Source organism: Hyperoodon ampullatus (assembly GCF_949752795.1).
Source record: "Hyperoodon ampullatus genome assembly, chromosome: 17".
NCBI classification, from domain to species: domain Eukaryota; kingdom Metazoa; phylum Chordata; class Mammalia; order Artiodactyla; family Ziphiidae; genus Hyperoodon; species Hyperoodon ampullatus.
Window position 1 is genome coordinate 40,971,096 of NC_136930.1, and position 19,976 is coordinate 40,991,071.

Consider the following 19,976-nt stretch of genomic DNA (forward strand, 5'->3'; position numbering starts at 1 on the left):
CTACAAGGTAACAGTGATGGCACCTGCAGATTATCCGCAAGATACAAGTGGAAAGAGAAAATAACCCCACAACCAACTAGACTGTAAAAGAATCTCGAATCCATGACAGCGTTACACAAATGACCAAATGAAAGAGGAACTCCACTGGGGGCCGACTCCGGGACCGGCCGAGAGTGCAAGATGATTTATCTATTTACAATGGGCCGTCGGCGCCAGCAGCTGGCCGGAGCCCGCAGTGACATCACGGGGCCCGGGCGTCCGTCACGTGGTCCGCGAGCCGCTCCGCCCCCTCCTGCTCCTCCTCCTTCTCCCGCAGCCTTCCGAGCACTGGGTCCGGCCGAGGCAGCCGCTCCGAGCTCTCGGGGGAGGCGCAGAGCAAGGGCCGGCGGGCAGCGAGCGGGGCTGGGAGTGCGAGCGGGAGTGGTCGAGGAGCCGGCAGTAACCGCGCAGCGGTCCCGGACCAACGCGGCCGAAGCTCCTGCAAAGTTGGGCGCGCGCTCGCGCCACTGCGCCGGCGGCTCGAGCGATGAAGATGGTGGCCCCCTGGACGCGGTTCTACTCGAACAGCTGTTGCCTGTGCTGCCATGTCCGCACCGGCACCATCCTGCTCGGCGTCTGGTACCTGGTGAGCGCGGCGGGCCTTGGCGAGCCCCGGGGCGCACCTGCCAGGGAGGAGGGCGGGTGCCCCGCACCTCGCCGGGACCCCGGCCCGCGCCCCCGCCTCGCTTTTCACGCCCTCTAGTTGGTTCCCGGTGCGGCTTCGGGGTTGGATGATACCAACGCTAATCCGCCTAAAGTTATATTATTAGAAACTTAATTCTCCGGGCGAGCGGGTCAGCGATGCCCCGGGCTCAGCCAATCTGTGGCGAGGGGTGCAATCAGGGCCGGGAGTTCGGGGCGTTTCGGAGGTGCGGGAAGGCAGGGGGCGGCCAGAGCAGGGGGCGCCGGAAAGCCCTCAGCTGGGAGCCGGCTCGGCCGCGGGGAGCTCCGCGGTTTCCGGTGAAAGTGCACTCGGTGGTCAGAGAACTCCGATCCGGTCTGCGGAGCACGTGCTTTCCTTTCCTTTCTTCTTAGCAACACCCGCTGGGCTTTGTGTTTCGACGGGTCCCGACAAACGTCGAGGCGGTGACCGGCACCTCGTGCTACCCCCAGTTGTCGGTCCGGGTTGCGGGCCCGCGTGCCTATTCTCCCTGCCCGCATCTGGCCTCGGGTTTGCTGTCCAGTCTCCTGCGCACCTTCACATCCCCAGTGGAAATGGTAGGGGCTCTTTACCCACACGTTTGTTGTAAAGCCCTTACTCTAGGAAGGGATTTGCTTGTGATTTATTGTGTTTCAATCTGCCCGGGGCAGCCATTTTACACCCACTTGCTTTCCTGCCCCTTTACGGATGATCCCTGTACCTTCTTAGCCGACACCGGAGGAGGCAAATCTGATGTCTTTAGGTTGGAGCTTTTAAGATCTTATTTGTATGGGGAGCAGTGATTATCAGAGGCAGTGAGGAAACCTGATGGAGTCTTGCCCTGTGCCAGCTCCAGGTTGGTTGTTGGCCCCCCGAAGACTGCACTGAGTCGGATTCCACTGCATTTCGGTTTTGGTCACATCATTCATGATGGAGAGTTAGACCCGAGCCTTTTTGCAGTGAATATCTCTGCATCATGAGGAAACACCTTAAAAGTGGTAGTAAGTTGGCATATAGAACTTTTTGGTGGGAATAAATTCTTTTCTTCTTAGTCATCATAGTTTTTTGGTCGGTTCATAATTCAGTTTTTTGATATATATGGACATTATGTCGAATTGTGAACTCGTTTGTTGTGTCATTTTAAGCAGAACATCCCCCCGCCCCACATGGTGTTCTCTGTGCTATTTATAGTTTCAAGTTTCCTTTAGTCTGTGCCTATCACAGGCCACACAATGGAAATATATGGCCTTAAAAGCTTTCAAACAGATCTTTGGTATGTGTGGGTTCTTACTGTGCACTGTGAATGCAGATAGAACGTCTGCGTATTGGCTCAACCCTGATTTTGCTAAAAGCAAAGAAATCTTTACAGAAATTTAAAATTACAGCGGAAGGATAGTGGGTGGCCTCAAAATAGTGCTTTTATTGATGGTCAAGACAGATAATTTTATACACGTCTTGTGTTCTCCTTGAAAATGTTTAAATCTGCAGACTTGCAAGTACATCAGTGAATGTAATTTGTAAAATCTAGGGCACTGCATTAGGCAAATGGACTACATGATCTACAGGAAAGATAAATCTACTTTGAGCCCTGCTGTTGGCTGTAATCCAACTAAACAGTATTGTTGTGATAAAAGGAGCGCACTCACATGCTCTGTCTATGGCCTGAGCATGCTCTTTGGGGAAAGTAGTTATTGGTATGCATGTTTCAGCATTTGGAAATATATGGCTTTTTGAAAGATAATTAGAAAGCTTTCCAGCAAATGTGAATAAGAATGCCACTTTAGGGAAACCTAATATATGGGAAACCTGCTGGTCATCTTTATAAGGCTTTTGCATTTCACAAAACAATTTAAACTTTTTAAAAAAAAATAGTGGGGCTTCTCTGGTGGCGCAGTGGTTGAGAGTCCGCCTGCCGATGCAGGGGACACGGGTTCGTGCCCCGGTCCGGGAAGATCCCACATGCCGCGGAGCGGCTGGGCCCGTGAGCCGCCCGCTGAGCCTGCGCATCCGGAGCCTGTGCTCCACAACGGGAGAGGCCACAACAGTGAGAGGCCCGCGTACCGCCAAAAAAAAAAAAAAAAAAAAAGTGAGTTTCCCTCATACCTTTAAATATAATTTGGTTATCCAAAACATTGATTAACATGAACGTTTTTAAGATGAAGGAGCCAAAGAATAAGGCATCTCTTCCTGCTTACCTTATCCCCTCACCCCACCAGCCATCTGGCTGGGATGGGGTTACTTATCAGAAAGGGGGAGAGTTTTCAGGAAAACAAAAGGGTAGGAGTATAGATAGGCGTTCAAAAAAGAATCCACTAGAAAGGATAGGTAAAGTGGATCTTTTTTTTACACATTTTCTAATTGTTTCCTACCACGACCATTTGCTAAGGTCCTGTGTTCCAGGGACTATACTAGATATCTTTTTTTTTTTTTTTTTTTTTTTTGGCCGCATCCCACGGCTTGTGGGATCTTAGTTCCCCGGCCAGGGGTCAAACCTGCACCCTCGGCAGTGAAAGCGCAGAGTCCTAATAACCCCTGGACCACCAGGGAATTCCCTAGATATCTTGACTTGAAAAAAACCAAAACGAACAACGTAAGAACTGTGAGTTGAGTTTATTCAGTGTCTTACTGTGTAAGATAACCCAGAAGACAGCCTCTCAGCTCTGAGAAACCATTCTGAAGAGGTAAGGGAAGAGCCAGGATATATGAATTTTTTGCTGTGAAAAAACCTGTAGTCGAAGTCAAAAGGTGACTATTCATCACAAAGAACAGGCATCTCAGGTTGATGATTTTAGTGCTTTTCTATGTATGGGAAGATGCAAGAACCTGGGGTCATTGAAATTTTTCCTTAGATATGTTTCTTCACTATCTTGGGGCAGGCATCCAAAGCACAGACTGCTTCCTGTTTGTCTCCATCCTGAATTCCCCTCAGGCCCACAGTCAGTGGGTGACTACAGTGGCTAATGGCTTGATCCTTGTAGAACTGGAATAGCAGGCAGCATTTTTCTCTACAATGCTTTTTTTTTAATTTTATTTTTTAAAACTCTTTAAAATTTTTGGCCGTGTGGCACCGCATGTGGGATCTTGGTTCCCCGACCAGGGATCAAACCCATGCCCCCTGCAGTGGAAGTGCAGACGGAGTCTTAACCATTGGACTGCCAGGAAGTCCCCTCTCTGCAGTGCTTTGCATGAGCTTAATTTTTATGTCTTGGTGAGGTAGATTTTTTTATTCCCGTTTCATAGATGAAAACTGAGGCTAAGAGACCTTAGGTGATTTATTTAAGATTGGCTTGTGGTTTGAGTGATGTTTTGGTCTGTGCTGTTTTCACAGTTTAACCTTTTAAAAGTTGAGTGTGTGTTTTGTTTTTGCCTTGGAATTATAAAGGTTTCCTTCAGTCCAGTAAAAAAAAAAAAAAAGCATTGATTTCAAGTATTTGTATTAGAGAACTGTTTTGCTTTGTTTTAAGTTTTCCTTTTTTAAATTGAGGCATAATTTACATACGGTGAAAATCACAGATATTAGGTGTATAGTTCATTGACATGACCAATGCATGCACCTTTGTAACCCACACCCTTAGAGAACATTTCCAAAACCCCATTAAGTTCCCTTGTGCCTCTTCCAGTATACCCTTTCACAGACACCACAACCCCATTCGTGAGTTTTGCCTATTCATGTAAATGGAATTATACTGTATGTATTCTTTTGTATTGGGTTTCTTTAACTTAGCATAATGTCTTAAATTCATTCATGGTTTTGGAGTGTATCAATAGACTGTACCTTTTTATTGCTGAGTATTATTTTGTTGTATGAATATACAACAGTCTATTTATTCATTTGCCAGATGATGGACATTTGGGTTATTTCCATTTTGGGGCTATTATGGATAAATCTGCTCTGAACATTCTTGCAAAAAAGACTTTGTGGGCATCTGTTTTTATTTCTCTTGAATAAATACCTAGCAGTGGAATTCCTGGTCGTTGTGTGTTTTAACTCTGTAAGAAACTGCCAGGGGGTTTTCCAAGTTGCCATTTTACACTCCAGTCATCAGTGTATGAAGTTCAGTGGGCGTGTAGTGGTAGCTCCTGGTGGCTTTAGTTTGAGTTTCCCTTATGACTAATGAGGTGGAACAGTTTATCTTTGCTTCTTGGCTAATTATATATCTTCCTTTGTGAAGTGCCATTGATTGCCCATTTTTTTTTTTGGGTTTTGTCTTTTTTTTTTCCTGCTGATTTGTAAGAACTCTATATTTTGGATACCAGTCCTTTGTTGAACATATACCTTGTGAATATTTTCTCTCAGTGTGTGGCTTGCCCACTCATTTTCTTAATGGTATATTTTGATGAACTGGAGTTTTTAATTTCAGTTAAGTTCAACTTGTCATTGTTTTCTTTTATGGTCAGTACTTTCTGTGTTCTAAGAATCTTTGCGTACCCTGAAGTTGTAAAGATATTCTCTTATATTTTCTTCAGAAGCCTTATGGCTTTAGCTTTTATATTTACATCTGTGGTCTAAGTTTTGTGTTACGATGTGAGGTAGAGGTTTGTGTTTAATTTTAAAAGGCAGTTTAATCATTAAACCTAAAAAAGGTTGATTTATCACATAACCTTTAATAGCTACAAATGTTTTTAGAAAGACAAGTAAGATGCTTATCCATCTTCACAGAGAATGAGAACTGACTTGTCCCGGTTTCCAGAGGGATCATGATATGAAAGAAATACTTAAAGCAGAATGATTGCTATGCAGGCTTCTGAGGTTTCCTCTCTTTCTTCAACAAAACTTAGTATTCTAAGCCTGAATCCATTAACTTTCTCCCCAAATTTGCACATACTCGAGTCTCTCTTGTCGTGGTCCAAACGCGGGTTGGAAAAGAATTTCCAGACACAAGGCAGAATGTAAAGAAGATAGAATTTGTTAGAGGGAAGGGTCGCTGCCAGAAGAGCAGGCCGACTTCCTAATAGTCTGGGAGAGTCAAGCCCGAACATGAGCTGTTGATCAGTTTTTATAGCCAGAAAGCAAAGAAATGGTCCGAGGTGAAAATTTTGTTTACTGATTGGTCAAGGCACATATACCTTCCTTCTACAGGGTGGGAGTGGGACAGGGCATATACCTTTCCTTACATGGGACAGGTCCCGTTGCCCACGTGGGTCCTTTATTTGAGACAGATCCCAAGTTGCCGAGGTGGGCTCAGGAATTTCATAACCATTGCAACATGGTGGTGAGGGAGATTAAGAGTCCGGTAGGGGGGGTCTTCCCTGGTGGCGCAGTGGTTGAGAGTCGGCCTGCCGATGCAGGGGACGCGGGTTCGTGCCCCGGTCCGAGAGGATCCCACATGCCGCGGAGCGGCTGGGCCCGTGAGCCACGGCCGCTGAGCCTGCGCGTCCGGAGCCCGTGCTCCGCAATGGGAGAGGCCACAACAGTGAGAGGCCCGCGTACCGCAAAAAAAAAAAAAAAGAGTCCGGTAGGGGGTGTAACGCTGAAACTTTTTCAGGCAGGGTCGTCCTTTGTCCTTAGAGCACCACATCTCTTTCACCCTCTGTCTAGATTTCCCAGTTTAGCTGCCTCTGTTCCCCTTGCCATCTGAATCTCTTCCTTTATTCCGTCTCCATGTCCTGTTGATTTTTGCTCAACCTCCTGGTTACCTTATTCTGTCCTGTTCTGATTCTTGCTACCATTTCCCTCGTTCAGGCTCTCATTAGCACTCACTTGGCTATTATAACAGAATCATAACTGGTCTCCCTGCTTCTAGCCTTGCCATCAATAATCCATTTTTTCCAGTCCATTACAAATGCAGTTTCCAGAGGTATTTTTCTCAAGCACAAATATGAGCTTGTTATCTTACTCCTAAAGACTGTTGGCTTACTATCAGGGAGATGTGTGTATTTCATGACCTGCGTGTTTCACGACTTACGCAATTAACAAGCGCAGTGGTTTCCACCGCTTTCCCCCGTTCTCCCATCCCTTCCCCTGTCAGGTTATCTTCCTTTAGGATACAAATGGCCAGCCAGTACTTAAGCCCTGGGTCCTGAGATTCATTCACATTTGATAACTGTAAGTTATCTGTCCACCCCTGAGCCACAATAGGCCAGGGTTATGTGACTAGAGTTATACTGATGAATTTAGGTCTGGGATATGCTTCCCTTGAACCGTTTATTGACTAGGAGAGATGTGAGCCTGAGGTGGGATTAATTTAAAACACCAGCTTGAGAGTGGAGGCATGAGGCATCAGAGACTGTTACTGGGAGGAGGAGGAAAGAATGTTTGGAGAATAAATAATACAATAAAAAATCCCTGCTCTACTGTTTACGCTAAAGCCCGCATTTCTTGTGGAATGTGTTTTGCCATCAGGACCTGAGTTTCTCCCTACACACTCAAGCATACTTTTTGCTTTGTAGTTTCTTTCATCGTCTTATCAGGTGATTTTCTTATTGTGTTTTTAAAAGTGGTCCTGGTAGTTGGAAGAATCTGTCATTGACACCTGGGATAGGTCCCCCTTTGTGCATATATATCATCCTTTTTATTATAATCCAGGTGTGTTTTAGGAGGTTAGTTATTCAGCAAATACATACTGAATGCTTCTTTGTGCCAGGCATTATTTGTAGGGGAGTTGGCCATATATCAGATTATAAAGGATGAAAGAGCTCAGGGTAGCTGGTCTCATTGGCTTTATGACCTGGCCTGTCAAATAATCAACTCGTTCACTTTGAAAGTCACAGCTTGCTTGTGTACCCAAGCCTGGTGGGTTCTTTTTGTATCCTTAGAAGTCCTGGTGCGATAACTATTGATTTTTGTCTGTATAGTAATGCTGGATAGTAAAAGAGACATCTTGCATTTGTAGAGTGATTGATAGTTTTCAGTGGACTTCACATTTGTCCTTATTGAGACCTCACAGCAACCCTGGGGTCAGGCACGATAGGTGGTGATATGCTCCTTTAAGATTAATAGTTTCTTTCCAGCTGTCAGATTCTTGAGCTTGGTCTGTAAGTCCAGGGCAAAATAGGGGCCAATTCATAATACTTCCGTAATCCTTACTACCTAATGTTTTCCCTACTATATTAGATTGTAAAAGACTGAAATTATAAGCTAAAGAGTATGGATTTTATTCTGTAGGCAGTGGGGAGGCACCGAAGGATTATGAACGGGTGTGATAGGGTGAAAGCAGTTTTTAAGGAAGATTGAAAGGGCAGGCTCTTTTATAGATGGCTGAGAAACCAGGCAGGGTGTGGTACAGCCTTCCAGATAGGAGATGTAGCAATGTCATTTCTTCCCAGCACAGGTCTCTCATTTGCTAATGATGCAAATAATATGGATGGGAACTTTGATCAGTTAGTCAATGATACCATTGCCATCCAGATTTTCTACGTCTGAGTTCAGGAATCGAACAGATTTGGACAGAGAGCGATACTGGATTTTTGAGAGATGTCTAATGAGCCCCTTTTTAAAAGTATAGGCCTCCCTAGCCCCAAATGTAAAGGATCAAGGGAAGTTCTATGAAATATTGTCTGGTGAAGATTTCAGTGGTATTTAATACCTCTTTAAACTTTTATCTCGTGTTATCAGATGTTCATCTGAACCGTTTACTTTTTTTTTTGGCCATGCCACGCGGCTTGGGAGATCTTAGTTACTCGACCAGAGATCAAACCCAGGCCCTCGGCAGTGAGAGTGCCGAGTCCTAACCACTGGACTGCCAGGGAATTCCCTCATCAGAACATTTTAAAGACCAAGAAATAAAGATTGCCATCATAGTGTTTATTAATATCAATCTCTCTGGGTCCCACTTTAGATACATCTGACGAACTAACAAAGCATCAAGTGTTAAAGTGGTTAACATGAGTTTTGCACCGTGATATGTATATTAACTAAATGTGTGATTTATTTGTTTTGTCTACTTACGTTGAATCTTTTGTCATGAAGGAAGAGGACTCATTTTTCCCTTCCCACTGTACCCGCTTTGTGGCAGATATATTGTTGTTCATAAAGGGATGCTAGTGGAAATAATGGGTGAGCCCTAGCAGCATAACTCACTGCTTTCTCCACTTCCTCCCGGCTCCCTGGCTCTTTTAATAGAGCTTCTGGAGCCTTGATGTGAGTTCTTAAACAGCTGTAAACTGGTTTTTTACTTGAAGCAAAGATCACACTTCTTCATTTGGTCCTAACAAACTCCCCCCCACCACCGGGGATTTGAACCTGTGCCCCCTGCAGTGGAAGTGCAGAGTCCTACCCGTTGGACCACTAGGGAATTCCCAGTTCTAACAAACTTTTAAAGGTTTAGAGTTGCCTCTTTGCAGCTGCAGCTTCCAAGGGAAAATTATTTCTCAGGGACATATGTAGGGACCAAAAATTGCTTGAGGAAATATAATTTCAAATTATTATTAAAAATATGCTTCAGTGTTTTTATTAACCCTTGAGCTGCTAAAATTACATAGCTAGCTGGTTCCATGGTGAGGGATGGTGAAGCAATAACGCTTGGTACAAGTGGGTGCTGACATCTTTGTTGACTAACAGTAGAGGGCTTGGGGCTGCCGAAGTGGAGGTGTTATTGGTTGGAAGAAAAGAATCACTTAGGGGGTTACCTGGGTAAGGCCAGATGGGACGCATCAGAGTTTGGCCTTTCCTCAACCTTGTTGGACTAGAGATTGGATCTTGTCAATGCCCTAAAGTTGAATGGCTGACTCACACTGACTAAACTTATAGTAGACTGACACATAAAACCAGAATGCCAATTTATTAATATTCGATGGGGAAATATAATCCTCATGGAAATGAATACTCCTGTCCTGAGGCCTATGTATTCTTTTCCTTTAGAGGACACTAAATTATGATTGTCAGTGATTTGAGTACTTAATAGTTTTTCTTAAAGACAGCCTGGTGAGGCCAGCTTCAGGAAAGAGATAGCATTCAGTCCGAAAAGGAACAAGTCTCCAGGCTGCAACAGGGTGTCTTCTTCCAGCTGCGCTGCAAGAGGGGTTTGCTTCTTGGATAGTACTTTTTGTTGTCTCAGTTTTGATCTAGCCATGAGTGTCCTCCTTGCCCCCCTTTTAAGGTGGCATTGGATTCTCTTTTGTGTTAATATTTAACCTCTGTATTTGCTATGGTATAGATGAAGTGTTGTGAACAGAGGTGCAAAAATGCAGTTTACTTCTCGCTTGTGTTAACAGTTAGGGAGGATTGGCTAGCTTTGTTCCATGAGGCCATCCAGAGATGACCCAGGCTGGTGGGGCAGTTGTGCCATCCTCAATGTGCTGACTCCTCTGGATCTAGGGGGCTGCTTCCGTTATCCTTGTCTGCATGGTTGGAGACATCTCATCAGCACCATGTTTGTGTTCTGGCCTGCTAGAAAGGAGAAGAGTCACCTGGAGGACAAGCAGCTTCATTTTTTTAAGGATGTGAAGTGGAAATTGTACGCATTGCTGTCACTCATATCCCAGTAGCCAGAAACAAGACATACGACCTAGCTGCAAGGGAAGCTAGGAGATATTATCTTTAGCTGGGCATTGATATATCCAGATAAGCCTATTACTGTGAAAGAAGGGGAGAACAGATTCCAGAGATTCCAGGGGCATCTACTAATCTGACGTGACACCTAACAGCAGCCTTACTGCTGAGATCCTGTTGCCCAGTGGGCACCCAGTACTAATTATAGGAGGCTTTAATTCCAGTCTACAAAACAGTACTTGTTGGTCTTAGTACTTCAGTTTTCCTCTCTAAATTGGAGTTAATAATTCTAACAATAAACAATTGCAAATAATTATTAAAAAGTATCACAAAACAATTTAAGCAAGTCATAAAATAGTTGCAAATATGGATAAAACTAAGTAGTATTCAAACACACAAATGCATTTCTCCCAAGGTGTGCTGCTTAATGGAGTTTTTAATTGATTGTTAAAAATTATTTTAAAGATAAAATGAGGGTACATGGATGGCATTTTCAGTATGAAAACACATAGTCATCTATGTAAGAAATCAAATGCAGCTAGCTTATGGATCAGAAAACTGTAACTGTGCTTATGGATAAGGACTTCCCGTCTTAAAGGAAAATCATTGTAGAAAATTTATGCCTAGAAGGAATGGCAATGTGTATCCAGTTTCTTTCTTCCCTCCTTCCTTCTTTCCTCCTCTTTTAACAGATTTGAGAACTTCCTGGGTGTTAGGAACTGTGTGAGGTGCTGGCAATGCAATGGTGATTCAAAATAGACTCAGTCCTTGCCAGCATGGAATCTATGGTCTAGTAAGAAGAAGTTACCAGTAATTAATATATATTAATTAGTAATCACACAAATAAATATTGGAACGTAATTGTGATAAGTGCTGTGAAGGAGAATGTAAGGCATGTGAGAGAGTTTGGGGATGAGTGGCTGTGTTGGGGAGCCTGGCTTGTCTTTAACTGGAGAAATTAGCCCATTTACGTTAATAGTGGTTAATATATTCGGACTTATATTACTCGTTTCTGTTTTTCTGTCTGTTGTTGCCATCTTTCATATTACCTGAATTTTTTCTTATCCATTTTTTTTGCCTGCTATTTTTTATTTCTATTATTTTAGTGGTTCACTCAAGAAATTTTAACATATGTATTTATCAGAGTCTAGACTTAATAATATCTTTGCCTTTCTTTTGAACAAGTCCTTTAACTCTGGTCATTTCTTGTATGTTAGTGTCTTTTTTTTTTTTAACTCCCCCAAGACACTAATCTATACAATCAATGTTTGCTTAGAGTTACCCACATATTTACACTTCTGTCCATCATCTTCTCTCTTTTTTTTTGCAATCACTAATTTTTATTTTAAAAATGGATATTTTAATACCCCAAATGTGGAAAGTACGTGATCCATCATTTTCTTCTGTATCTCAGACCTGCTGTCTAGGATCACTATCCTTCTGTCTGACGTACATGTTAAAAATTTTCCTTTAGTGAAATCTGTTGGTGGCAAACTCTTGACAGTTGTTCTTTGAAAATATCTTTATTTTTATTTATTTATTTATTTTTTGAAACGTAGATTTTATTTATTTATTTTTGGCTACGTTGGGTCTTCATTGCTGCACGCGGGCTTTTCTCTAGTTGCGGCGAGCGGGGGCTACTCTTCATTGCGGTGTGCGGGCTTCTCATTGCGGTGGCTTCTCTTGTCACAGAGCACAGGCTCTAGGCGTGTGGGCTTCCGTAGTTGTGGCTCGAGGGCTTCCGTAGTTGTGGCTCCCGGGCTCTAGAGCGCAGGCTCAGTAGTTGTGGCGCACAGGCTTAGTTGCTCCGCAGCATGTGGGATCTTCCTGGACCAGGGCTCAAACCCGCACCCCCTGAATTGGCAGCCAGATTCTTAACCACTGTGCCACCAGGGAAGTCCTGAAAATACCTTTATTTGACTCGAGTTTTTGAAAGATATTTCAATCCTTGGTTGAGAGTTATTGTCTCAACACATTGAAGCTCCTTCCACGTCTCTTGACTTCTGCTTTGCTGCTGAGAGGTCAGTTGTCAGTCTTGCTGACATTTACTTCTGATTTATTAGGTCTGGAGTTGGTCTTGTGGGTCTGCATTAGTAACACACTGGGGATGATGCTGAAGCTGCAGGTCTACCACACTTCTGGTAGCAATGGTTTGTGACTCACACATTTCGGATGCTAATTTCCTTTTCCTAGAATCTTGCCTATGTAGTTAAAACATTGGCTATTTTTATTCCTTCAAAAGGTATTGAACAAAACAAGTAACTGAAGGCTTGGTGATAAGAGTCAAAGTATAGTTACGAGGAACAAACTTAATTTAAAAAGTTTTTTTTTTTTTTTTTTTTTTTTTTTTTTTTTTTTTTTTTTTTTTTTTGTGGTACGCGGGCCTCTCACTGTTGTGGCCTCTCCCATTGCGGAGCACAGGCTCCGGACGCGCAGGCTCAGCGGCCATGGCTCACGGGCCCAGCCGCTCCGCGGCATGTGGGATCCTCCCAGACCGGGGCACGAACCCGCTTCCCCTGCATCGGCAGGCGGACTCTCAACCACTGCGCCACCAGGGAAGCCCTAAAAAGTTTTTTTAAATTTTACATTGGAGTACAGTTGATTAACAATGTTGTGATAGTCTCAGGTGTACAGCAATGTGATTCAGTTATACATATACATGTATCTATTCTTTTTCAAGTTCTTTTCCCATTTAGGTTGTTACATATAATACTGAGCAGAGTTCCCTGTGCTATAGAGTAGGTCCTTGTTGGTTATCCATTTTAAATACAGCAGTGTGTACATGACAATCCCAAACTCCCTAACTATCCCTTCTCCTCACCCTTCCCCCCGGTAACCATAAGTTCGTTCTCTGAGTCTGTGAGTCTGTTTCTGTTTTGTAAATAAGTTCATATGTATCATTTCTTTTTAGGTCCCACATACAAGTGATATACTTCTCTTTCTCTGTCTGACTTACTTCACTCAGTATGACAATCTCTAGGTTCATGAATGATGCTGCAAATGGCATTATTTCATTCTTTTTAATGGCTGAGTAATATTCCATTGTATATATGTACCACATCTTCTTTATCCATTCCTCTGTTGATGGACATTTAGGTTGCTTCCATGTCTTGGCTATTGTAAACAGTGCTGCAGTGAACATTGGGGTGCATGTATCCTTTTGGACCATGTTTTTATCTGTATATATGCCCAGGAGTGGGCTTGCAGGATCATATGGTAGCTCTATTTTTAGTTTTTTAAGGAACCTCCATACTGTTCTCCATAGTGGCTGTACCAATTTACATTCCCACCAACAGTGTAGGAGGGGTAGGAGCTGTGCCTTTTCTCCACAGCCTCTCCAGCATTTATTTTTTGTGGATTTTTTTTTAATTTTAAATTTTATTTTATTTATTTTTATTTATTTATTTTTGGCTGCTTTGGGTCTTTGTTGCTGCATGCGGGCTTTTTCTAGTTGCTGCAAGCAGGGGCTACTCTTCCTTCTGGTGCACGGGCTTCTCATTGTGGTGGCTTCTCTTGTTGCGGAGCACGGGCTCTAGGCTCACAGACTTCAGTAGTTGTGGCATGCAGGCTCAGTAGTTGTGGTGCACAGGCTTAGTTGCTCCATGGCATGTGGAATCTTCCTGGACCAGGGATCGAACCCATGTCACCTGCATTGGCAGGTGGATTCTTAACCACTGTGCCACCAGGGAAGTCCCTGTTTATGGATATTTTTATGGTAGCCATTTTGACTGGTGTGAGGTGATATCTTGTAGTTTTGATTTGCATTTCTCTAATAATTAGTGATGTTGAACATCTTTTCATGTGCCTCTTGGCCATCTGTATGTCTTCTTTGGAGAAATGTCTGTTTAGGTCTTCTGCCCATGTTTTGATTGGGTTGTTTGTTTTGATGATATTAAGCCACATGAGCTGTTTGTAAATTTTGGAGACTAATCCCTTGTTGGTCACATCATTTGCAAATATTTTCTCTCAATCTGTGGGTTGTCTTTTTGTTTTGTTTATGGTTTCCTTTGCTGTGCAAAAGCTTTTGAGTTTAATTAGGTCCCATTTGTTTGTTTTTATTTCCATTACTCTGGGAGACGGATTGAAAAAGATAATTGCTGTGATTTTTGTCAGAGAGTGTTCTGCCTATATTTTCCTCTAAGAATTTTATAGTGTCCAGTCTCACATTTAGGTCTTTAATACAGTTTTATCTTATTTTTGTGTATGGTGTTAAAGAATATTCTAATTTTATTTTTTTTACATGTAGTTGTCCAGTTTTCCCAGGACCATTTATTGAAGAGACTGTCTTTCTCCCATTGTACAGTCTTGCCTCCTTTGTTGTAGATTAATTGACCGTAGGTGTGTGTTTATATCTGGGCTTTCTATCCTGTTCCATTGATCTATTTCTGTCTGTGCCAGTACCATACTGTTTTGATGACTATAGCTTTGTAGTATAGTCTGAAGTCAGGCAGCCTGATTCCTCCAGCTCCATTTTTCTTTCTCTAGATTACTTTGGCTATTTGGGGTCTTTTGTGTTGCCATACAAATTTTAAGATTTTTTTATTCTAGTTCTGTGAAAAATGCCATTGGTAATTTGATAGGGATTGCATTGAATCTACAGATCTGTAGATTGCCTTGGGTAGTATAGTCATTTTGACAGTATAGATTCTTCCAGTTCAGGAACATGGTATATCTTCCCGTCTGATTGTGTCGTCTTCTGTTTCTTTCATCGGCATCTTATAGTTTTCAGAGTACAGGTCTTTTGTCTTCTTAGGTAGGTTTATTCCTAGGTATTTTCTTTTTGATGCAATGGTAAATGGGATTGTTTCTTGAATTTCTCTGTATGATCTTTCGTTGTTAGTGTGTAGAAATGCAACAGATTTCTGTGTATTAATTTTGTAACCTGCAACTTTACCAAATTCATTGATGAGCTCTAGTAGTTTTCCGGTAGCATCTTTAGGGTTTTCTATGTATAGTATTATGTCATCTGCCAACAGTGACAGTTAAACTTCTTTTCCAATTTGGAATCCTTTTATTTCGTTTTCTTCTCTGATTGCTGTAGCTAGGACTTACAAAACTATGTTGGATAAAAGTGGCAAGAGTGAACATCCTTGTCTTGAGGAACAAACTTTAAATTAATAACAAACACCAGAGAGCTTTTGTGAAAATGTTTTAAAAATTCAGTAAAATTTCAAAAGGTGCTTTCTTTGATTCTTTCGTTATTTACCTGAGAATATTTATTTGCCTAGTTTTTTCCCCCTACCAGCTGTTTAGAAACTAAATGAAAGTTTCTCAGATAATCCTTTTTTAAAAAAAATATTTATTTATTTACTTTTGGCTGTGTTGGGTCTTCGTTGCTGCATGTGGGCTTTCTCTAGTTGTGGCGAGTGGGGGCTACTCTTCGTTATGGTGCGCAGGCTTCTCATTGTGGTGGCTTCTCTTGTTGCGGAGCACTGGCTCTAGGTATGTGGGCTTCAGCAGTTGTAGCACACAGGCTCCGTAGTTGCAGCTCGCAGGCTCTAGAGCACAGGCTCAGTAGTTGTGGCACACGGGCTTAGTTGCTCCACAGCATGTGGGATCTTCCTGGACCAGGGCTCAAACCCGTGTCCCCTGCATTGGCAGGCAGATTCTTAACCACTGTGCCATCAGGGAAGTCCCTCTCAGGTAATTTTAATATTTTTTTTTTTTTTTTTTTTTTTTTTTTTTGCGGTATGTGGGCCTCTCACTGTTGTGGCCTCTCCCGTTGCGGAGCACAGGCTCCGGATGCACAGGCCCAGCGGCCATGGCTCACGGGCCCAGCCGCTCCGTGGCATGTGGGATCTTCCCAGACCGGGGCACGAACCCGTGTCCCCTGCATCGGCAGGCGGACTCTCAACCACTGCGCCACCAGGGAAGCCCCAATTTTAATATTTGTTCTAAAGAAAGTATGCAAACAGGAATAGAAAGATATTTTTATATTTACGTTAGCGACAGTTAATAATTCACTAGATAATCTTTTCATTAGTTTACTTTGAGAATAGCTTAAGAACAATGATCTTCAGAGGCTGTTTACTTTTGAAGTAATCTAATACTGTTTTCTTTTAGCTAAAAGTACCAATATCAGACATTAATGTCACCTTCAAGAATGTTCCATTACCTAGATTCATAGTAATGAATATTTATGGCATACACTTTATGTGTGGAAAGGAGAAATCATTAACAATTCAGCATTATGATTACAAAACATTCGTCTAAGAGTACTAAGATTATATCATTGCATTTTATTTTACTTTGACAAGAGTTTTTAAAAACTTAGCTATCAAGTTATACTTTAGCTGCTTTTTGTGCTAAACTGCAAGCCATGTGTGCAAACTAAAAGTGTATGTTTTTTGTCTTAATTTCAAAAGTTGTTGTTTTGGGGTGTATTAAATGTATTGCTATTTCGTAAGAAAACATTTAACTCTAAAGTACAATATAGCACCACTGTTCCTGAATAGAATGCAAACTTTATATTCTAATGGTTAAGTCTGTTACTGCCTCTACACTTTCATTAGTGAAGACATTCTGTTTTATGAGCTTCAGTTTTGTCTTTGGTGAATAGCTGTAGGAATAAAGTATTCTTTTATGTATTGAAGCTAAACAGGGAATGTTTTAAACAGTCTTCCAAAGCATATTTTTAATGATTATCCAAGTTGTTGGAATAGGATGCTTACAAATAGGGACTAATAGACCTAATGAATAGAGCATGTCAGAACACAAAGAGCACCATGTTTGTTGCACTAAAAAATTAATTTAGCCATTTTGCAGTCTATATTTTCTCCTCTTTTTTGGATGCTGGCCTTCTAACCCTCTATTGCTTGATCCTTCCTTATGCACAGAGTTTAGGTCCCCATAGCCCATTCTAAATTAGGCTCTGGGCTAGGCCTGTCTCTTTATATTCAGAGATCCAGAATGTTCTTTAGGGCATAAAAGGGAACACAGTTGTTCTCCCTGTCCACACCCCGCCCCCCCAAGTCTCCTAGTGGCTCTTTGAGCAGCCTTCTTTCTCACCTCTGCTAGAGGACCATCCTTTGCCTTCTGTTCACTGTCCAGACATCTTTCTCATCATTCTGAGAGAATACATACAGTGGTGTCTCAGTCTAAGAGTGAAGATCAGAACCTGACCAAGTCCATTCAGGGAAATTGAGGATGCTTCTGCTGGGGTCGCAAGTTGGTTTCACTCTGCTTGCCAGCTTCCTGTCGCCTTGAGAGTGGCTGTCTGGAACACTCCCTTGAAAAGAATTCTGAGCCTGCTGCCAGGGGACTGGTGAGCAGAGTCGCCAGGGCTTGTGAGCCAGGGCTTGTGAACCGGGTGTGGTGGCTTTTGAACCGGGTGTGGTGGCTTTGGGGACGGAAGCTGGGTTACTGGAAGGAGCATGTGTGGCATTTGTAATCAAAGGACCGATGATTGTCAACTGAAAATGTCATGACCTTGTGCAGGTTTCCCCAAAGTCTGAGAGGCCTCATCTGTAGAGTGGCGTAACAATAATCACACCACATAGGGCAGGCAAAACAGCTTCAGTGATATAAGACAGAAGGTGTAGTGGTGGTGGTTTCTTGATGTAATCTATCACCCATGAGGAAGACATGCCAAAAGGATGGCACTGTGGCCTGCAAGGTGAATCAGAAGGACCTCATTGAATTTGGGGGGAGTATCTTTATAATACATTTAAATAATCTGCCTACTGAAATGGGGCTCTAAGGAAGGATACAACTTCATTTTACTGCTTAAACTTTCTCCTGCACACTGTATAACTTAGAGGATTTATAGCTTCTATTATTGAAAACAGTGGCTGTAATTATAACCCAAGCCAAAGGACTGTCAAAGGGTCGCTCATTCTTATATTTTTGTTTCCTTGAACTTTCTCTTAATAGTTAATTCTTAGTCACTTAGTCTGATTCCCTAAAATTATTTGTGCTGTAATCTTTGTCTCTCAGGATTTCCAGAAGTCTCTTACTTTCTGGTGTTAAGAAAGTCCTCTTCCTGTGGAGGCTTTCAACTGCCACGCCCTTCTCCCCAGCCACTAGTACAGCAGAATTCCTTTTCATCTAAATGGAACAGCTAATTTGACTGTCTTCCCCATTAGACAGTAGCCTACCTTGAGGGGGGGAATAATGTATATTGATGTTAGCATAGTGCCTGGCATATACTTGTTGCCTAATAGATAATTTTTGAACAATTCAGTGGATGAATTAATGAATGTTATAATGTTTATTCTGCATTTTACTTGGTTGCTGATGTTTGTTTACCCCCGGACTACTAATCCTTGAGGGCAGGGACCATGCCTTATTCATCTTTGTATAATCCAGTTTTAAGCAGAGTGTTGGGCACATAGTAGATGAACTAATTTAGTCAATTTCTCAGTCAGGTAGAATTTTATGGTAAATCTAATTTTCCCCAGAATATATTTACCACAATTGTTTGAAATGAAATAGCAAGTGTCGGAAATTTATTTTAATATCAGGACCAGGACCAGGTAGACGGGGCTTATTTGAATAAAAAGCACATTTGGATCAGAATTCTAAAATTTGCTTTAAATAAATTTTAATTAAAAAGTCCAAACTTAATTTCATTTTGATTTGCCTGTTGAAATTGTACCCAAGTGAAAGGCTCATCTGCCATTAATAGTTTTATAAAATATTTCCAAATATTGGAGTATAAAAATTAACCAGCTGTCTGAAAAGATTATATTAGATTATAATTTATATTTATTTTAAAATCTTTAGCCATTTTACTGTGAATATTGCACACATACAGAAAGTACGCAAGGTATAAACACCTCAGTTATCACTAAGCAAACACTTGGTGTATCTGCCACCCAACTGTGACTTCTCTAAAAGGTTACCCTAGAGATTACAACGTATATTGTTCACTTTAAAAAATCTCATATTAAGTGGTACTTTAATTCTCTTCCTGGACAATGCAAGGACCTACGATCAGTTCAGTTCCAATTATCCTCTCGAGCTATATGCCATTATTGTGTATTTATATTCTATTTGTATTTTGTGCTCAAATCATTATTTTTGCTATTATTTGTTATCAATATTCACAGTTAACATAATTATCATTTTTGTTGTTCTTAACTTCTTTGTCCATCTTCAGCCTTCCATCTGGTATCATTTTTCTTTTGTCCAAAGAACACCCTTTAATGCTTTCTTTACTGCTCAGCTGCTGGTGACCAATTCCCTTGTTTTTTTCTGAAAGTATCTTTGTTTCATTTTCATCCTTGAAGGATTTTTTTTTTTTTTTTTTTTTTTTTGCGGTATGTGGGCCTCTCACTGCTGTGGCCTCTCCCGTTGCGGAGCACAGGCTCCGGATGCGCAGGCCCAACGGCCATGGCTCACGGGCCCAGCCGCTCCGTGGCATGTGGGATCTTCCCGGACCGGGGCACGAACCCGTGTCCCCTGCATTGGCAGGCGGACTCTCAACCACTGCGCTACCAGGGAAGCCCTGTTTTTGTTTTTTTTGTTTTTTTTCTTGTAAACTTGTAGGTGGTCCTTTCATCCCTAGCATTTTGGAGATGTAACTCCATTGTCTTCTGGCTGCTTTTGTTTTTATTAAAGCCAGCTGTCTGAATATTTTCTTCTGTCTTATCCAACTCATTAGTTTTCTTATAACTCTGTCTTAATGGGTTGAACCCATCCACTAAGTTCTTGATTTGGCTACTGTATATTCTATTCTGTAAAAAATCTCTCATATCCTTTTTTTTGTGATTTAAGTTCCCTGGCAAAATTCTCATTTTTAAAAAATCTCTTTGAATTTTGCAAGTGTAGTCACTTTGAAGTGACTACATTAACTTCAGTATCTAGAGCAGTGCCTGTGGTCTATTTCTGTTGTTTGTTGTTTCTGCTAGTCCTTGTTCTTAGCAT

The 19,976-nt window shown here is 42.0% G+C and overlaps 1 protein-coding gene across 1 annotated transcript in view; it reads left to right on the top strand.

Moving 5' to 3' along the window:
• Positions 1-526: 526 nt before the first annotated feature.
• LAPTM4B (lysosomal protein transmembrane 4 beta) overlaps positions 527-19,976 on the top strand; it is a gene marked incomplete at both ends in the record, with an annotated part of 50,667 nt that continues 31,217 nt past the window's right edge. Inside the window, one exon of the mRNA XM_079722442.1 lies at positions 527-625. Coding sequence (XP_079578568.1) covers positions 527-625 — 99 coding nt within the window. The remainder of the gene's footprint in view (positions 626-19,976) is intronic.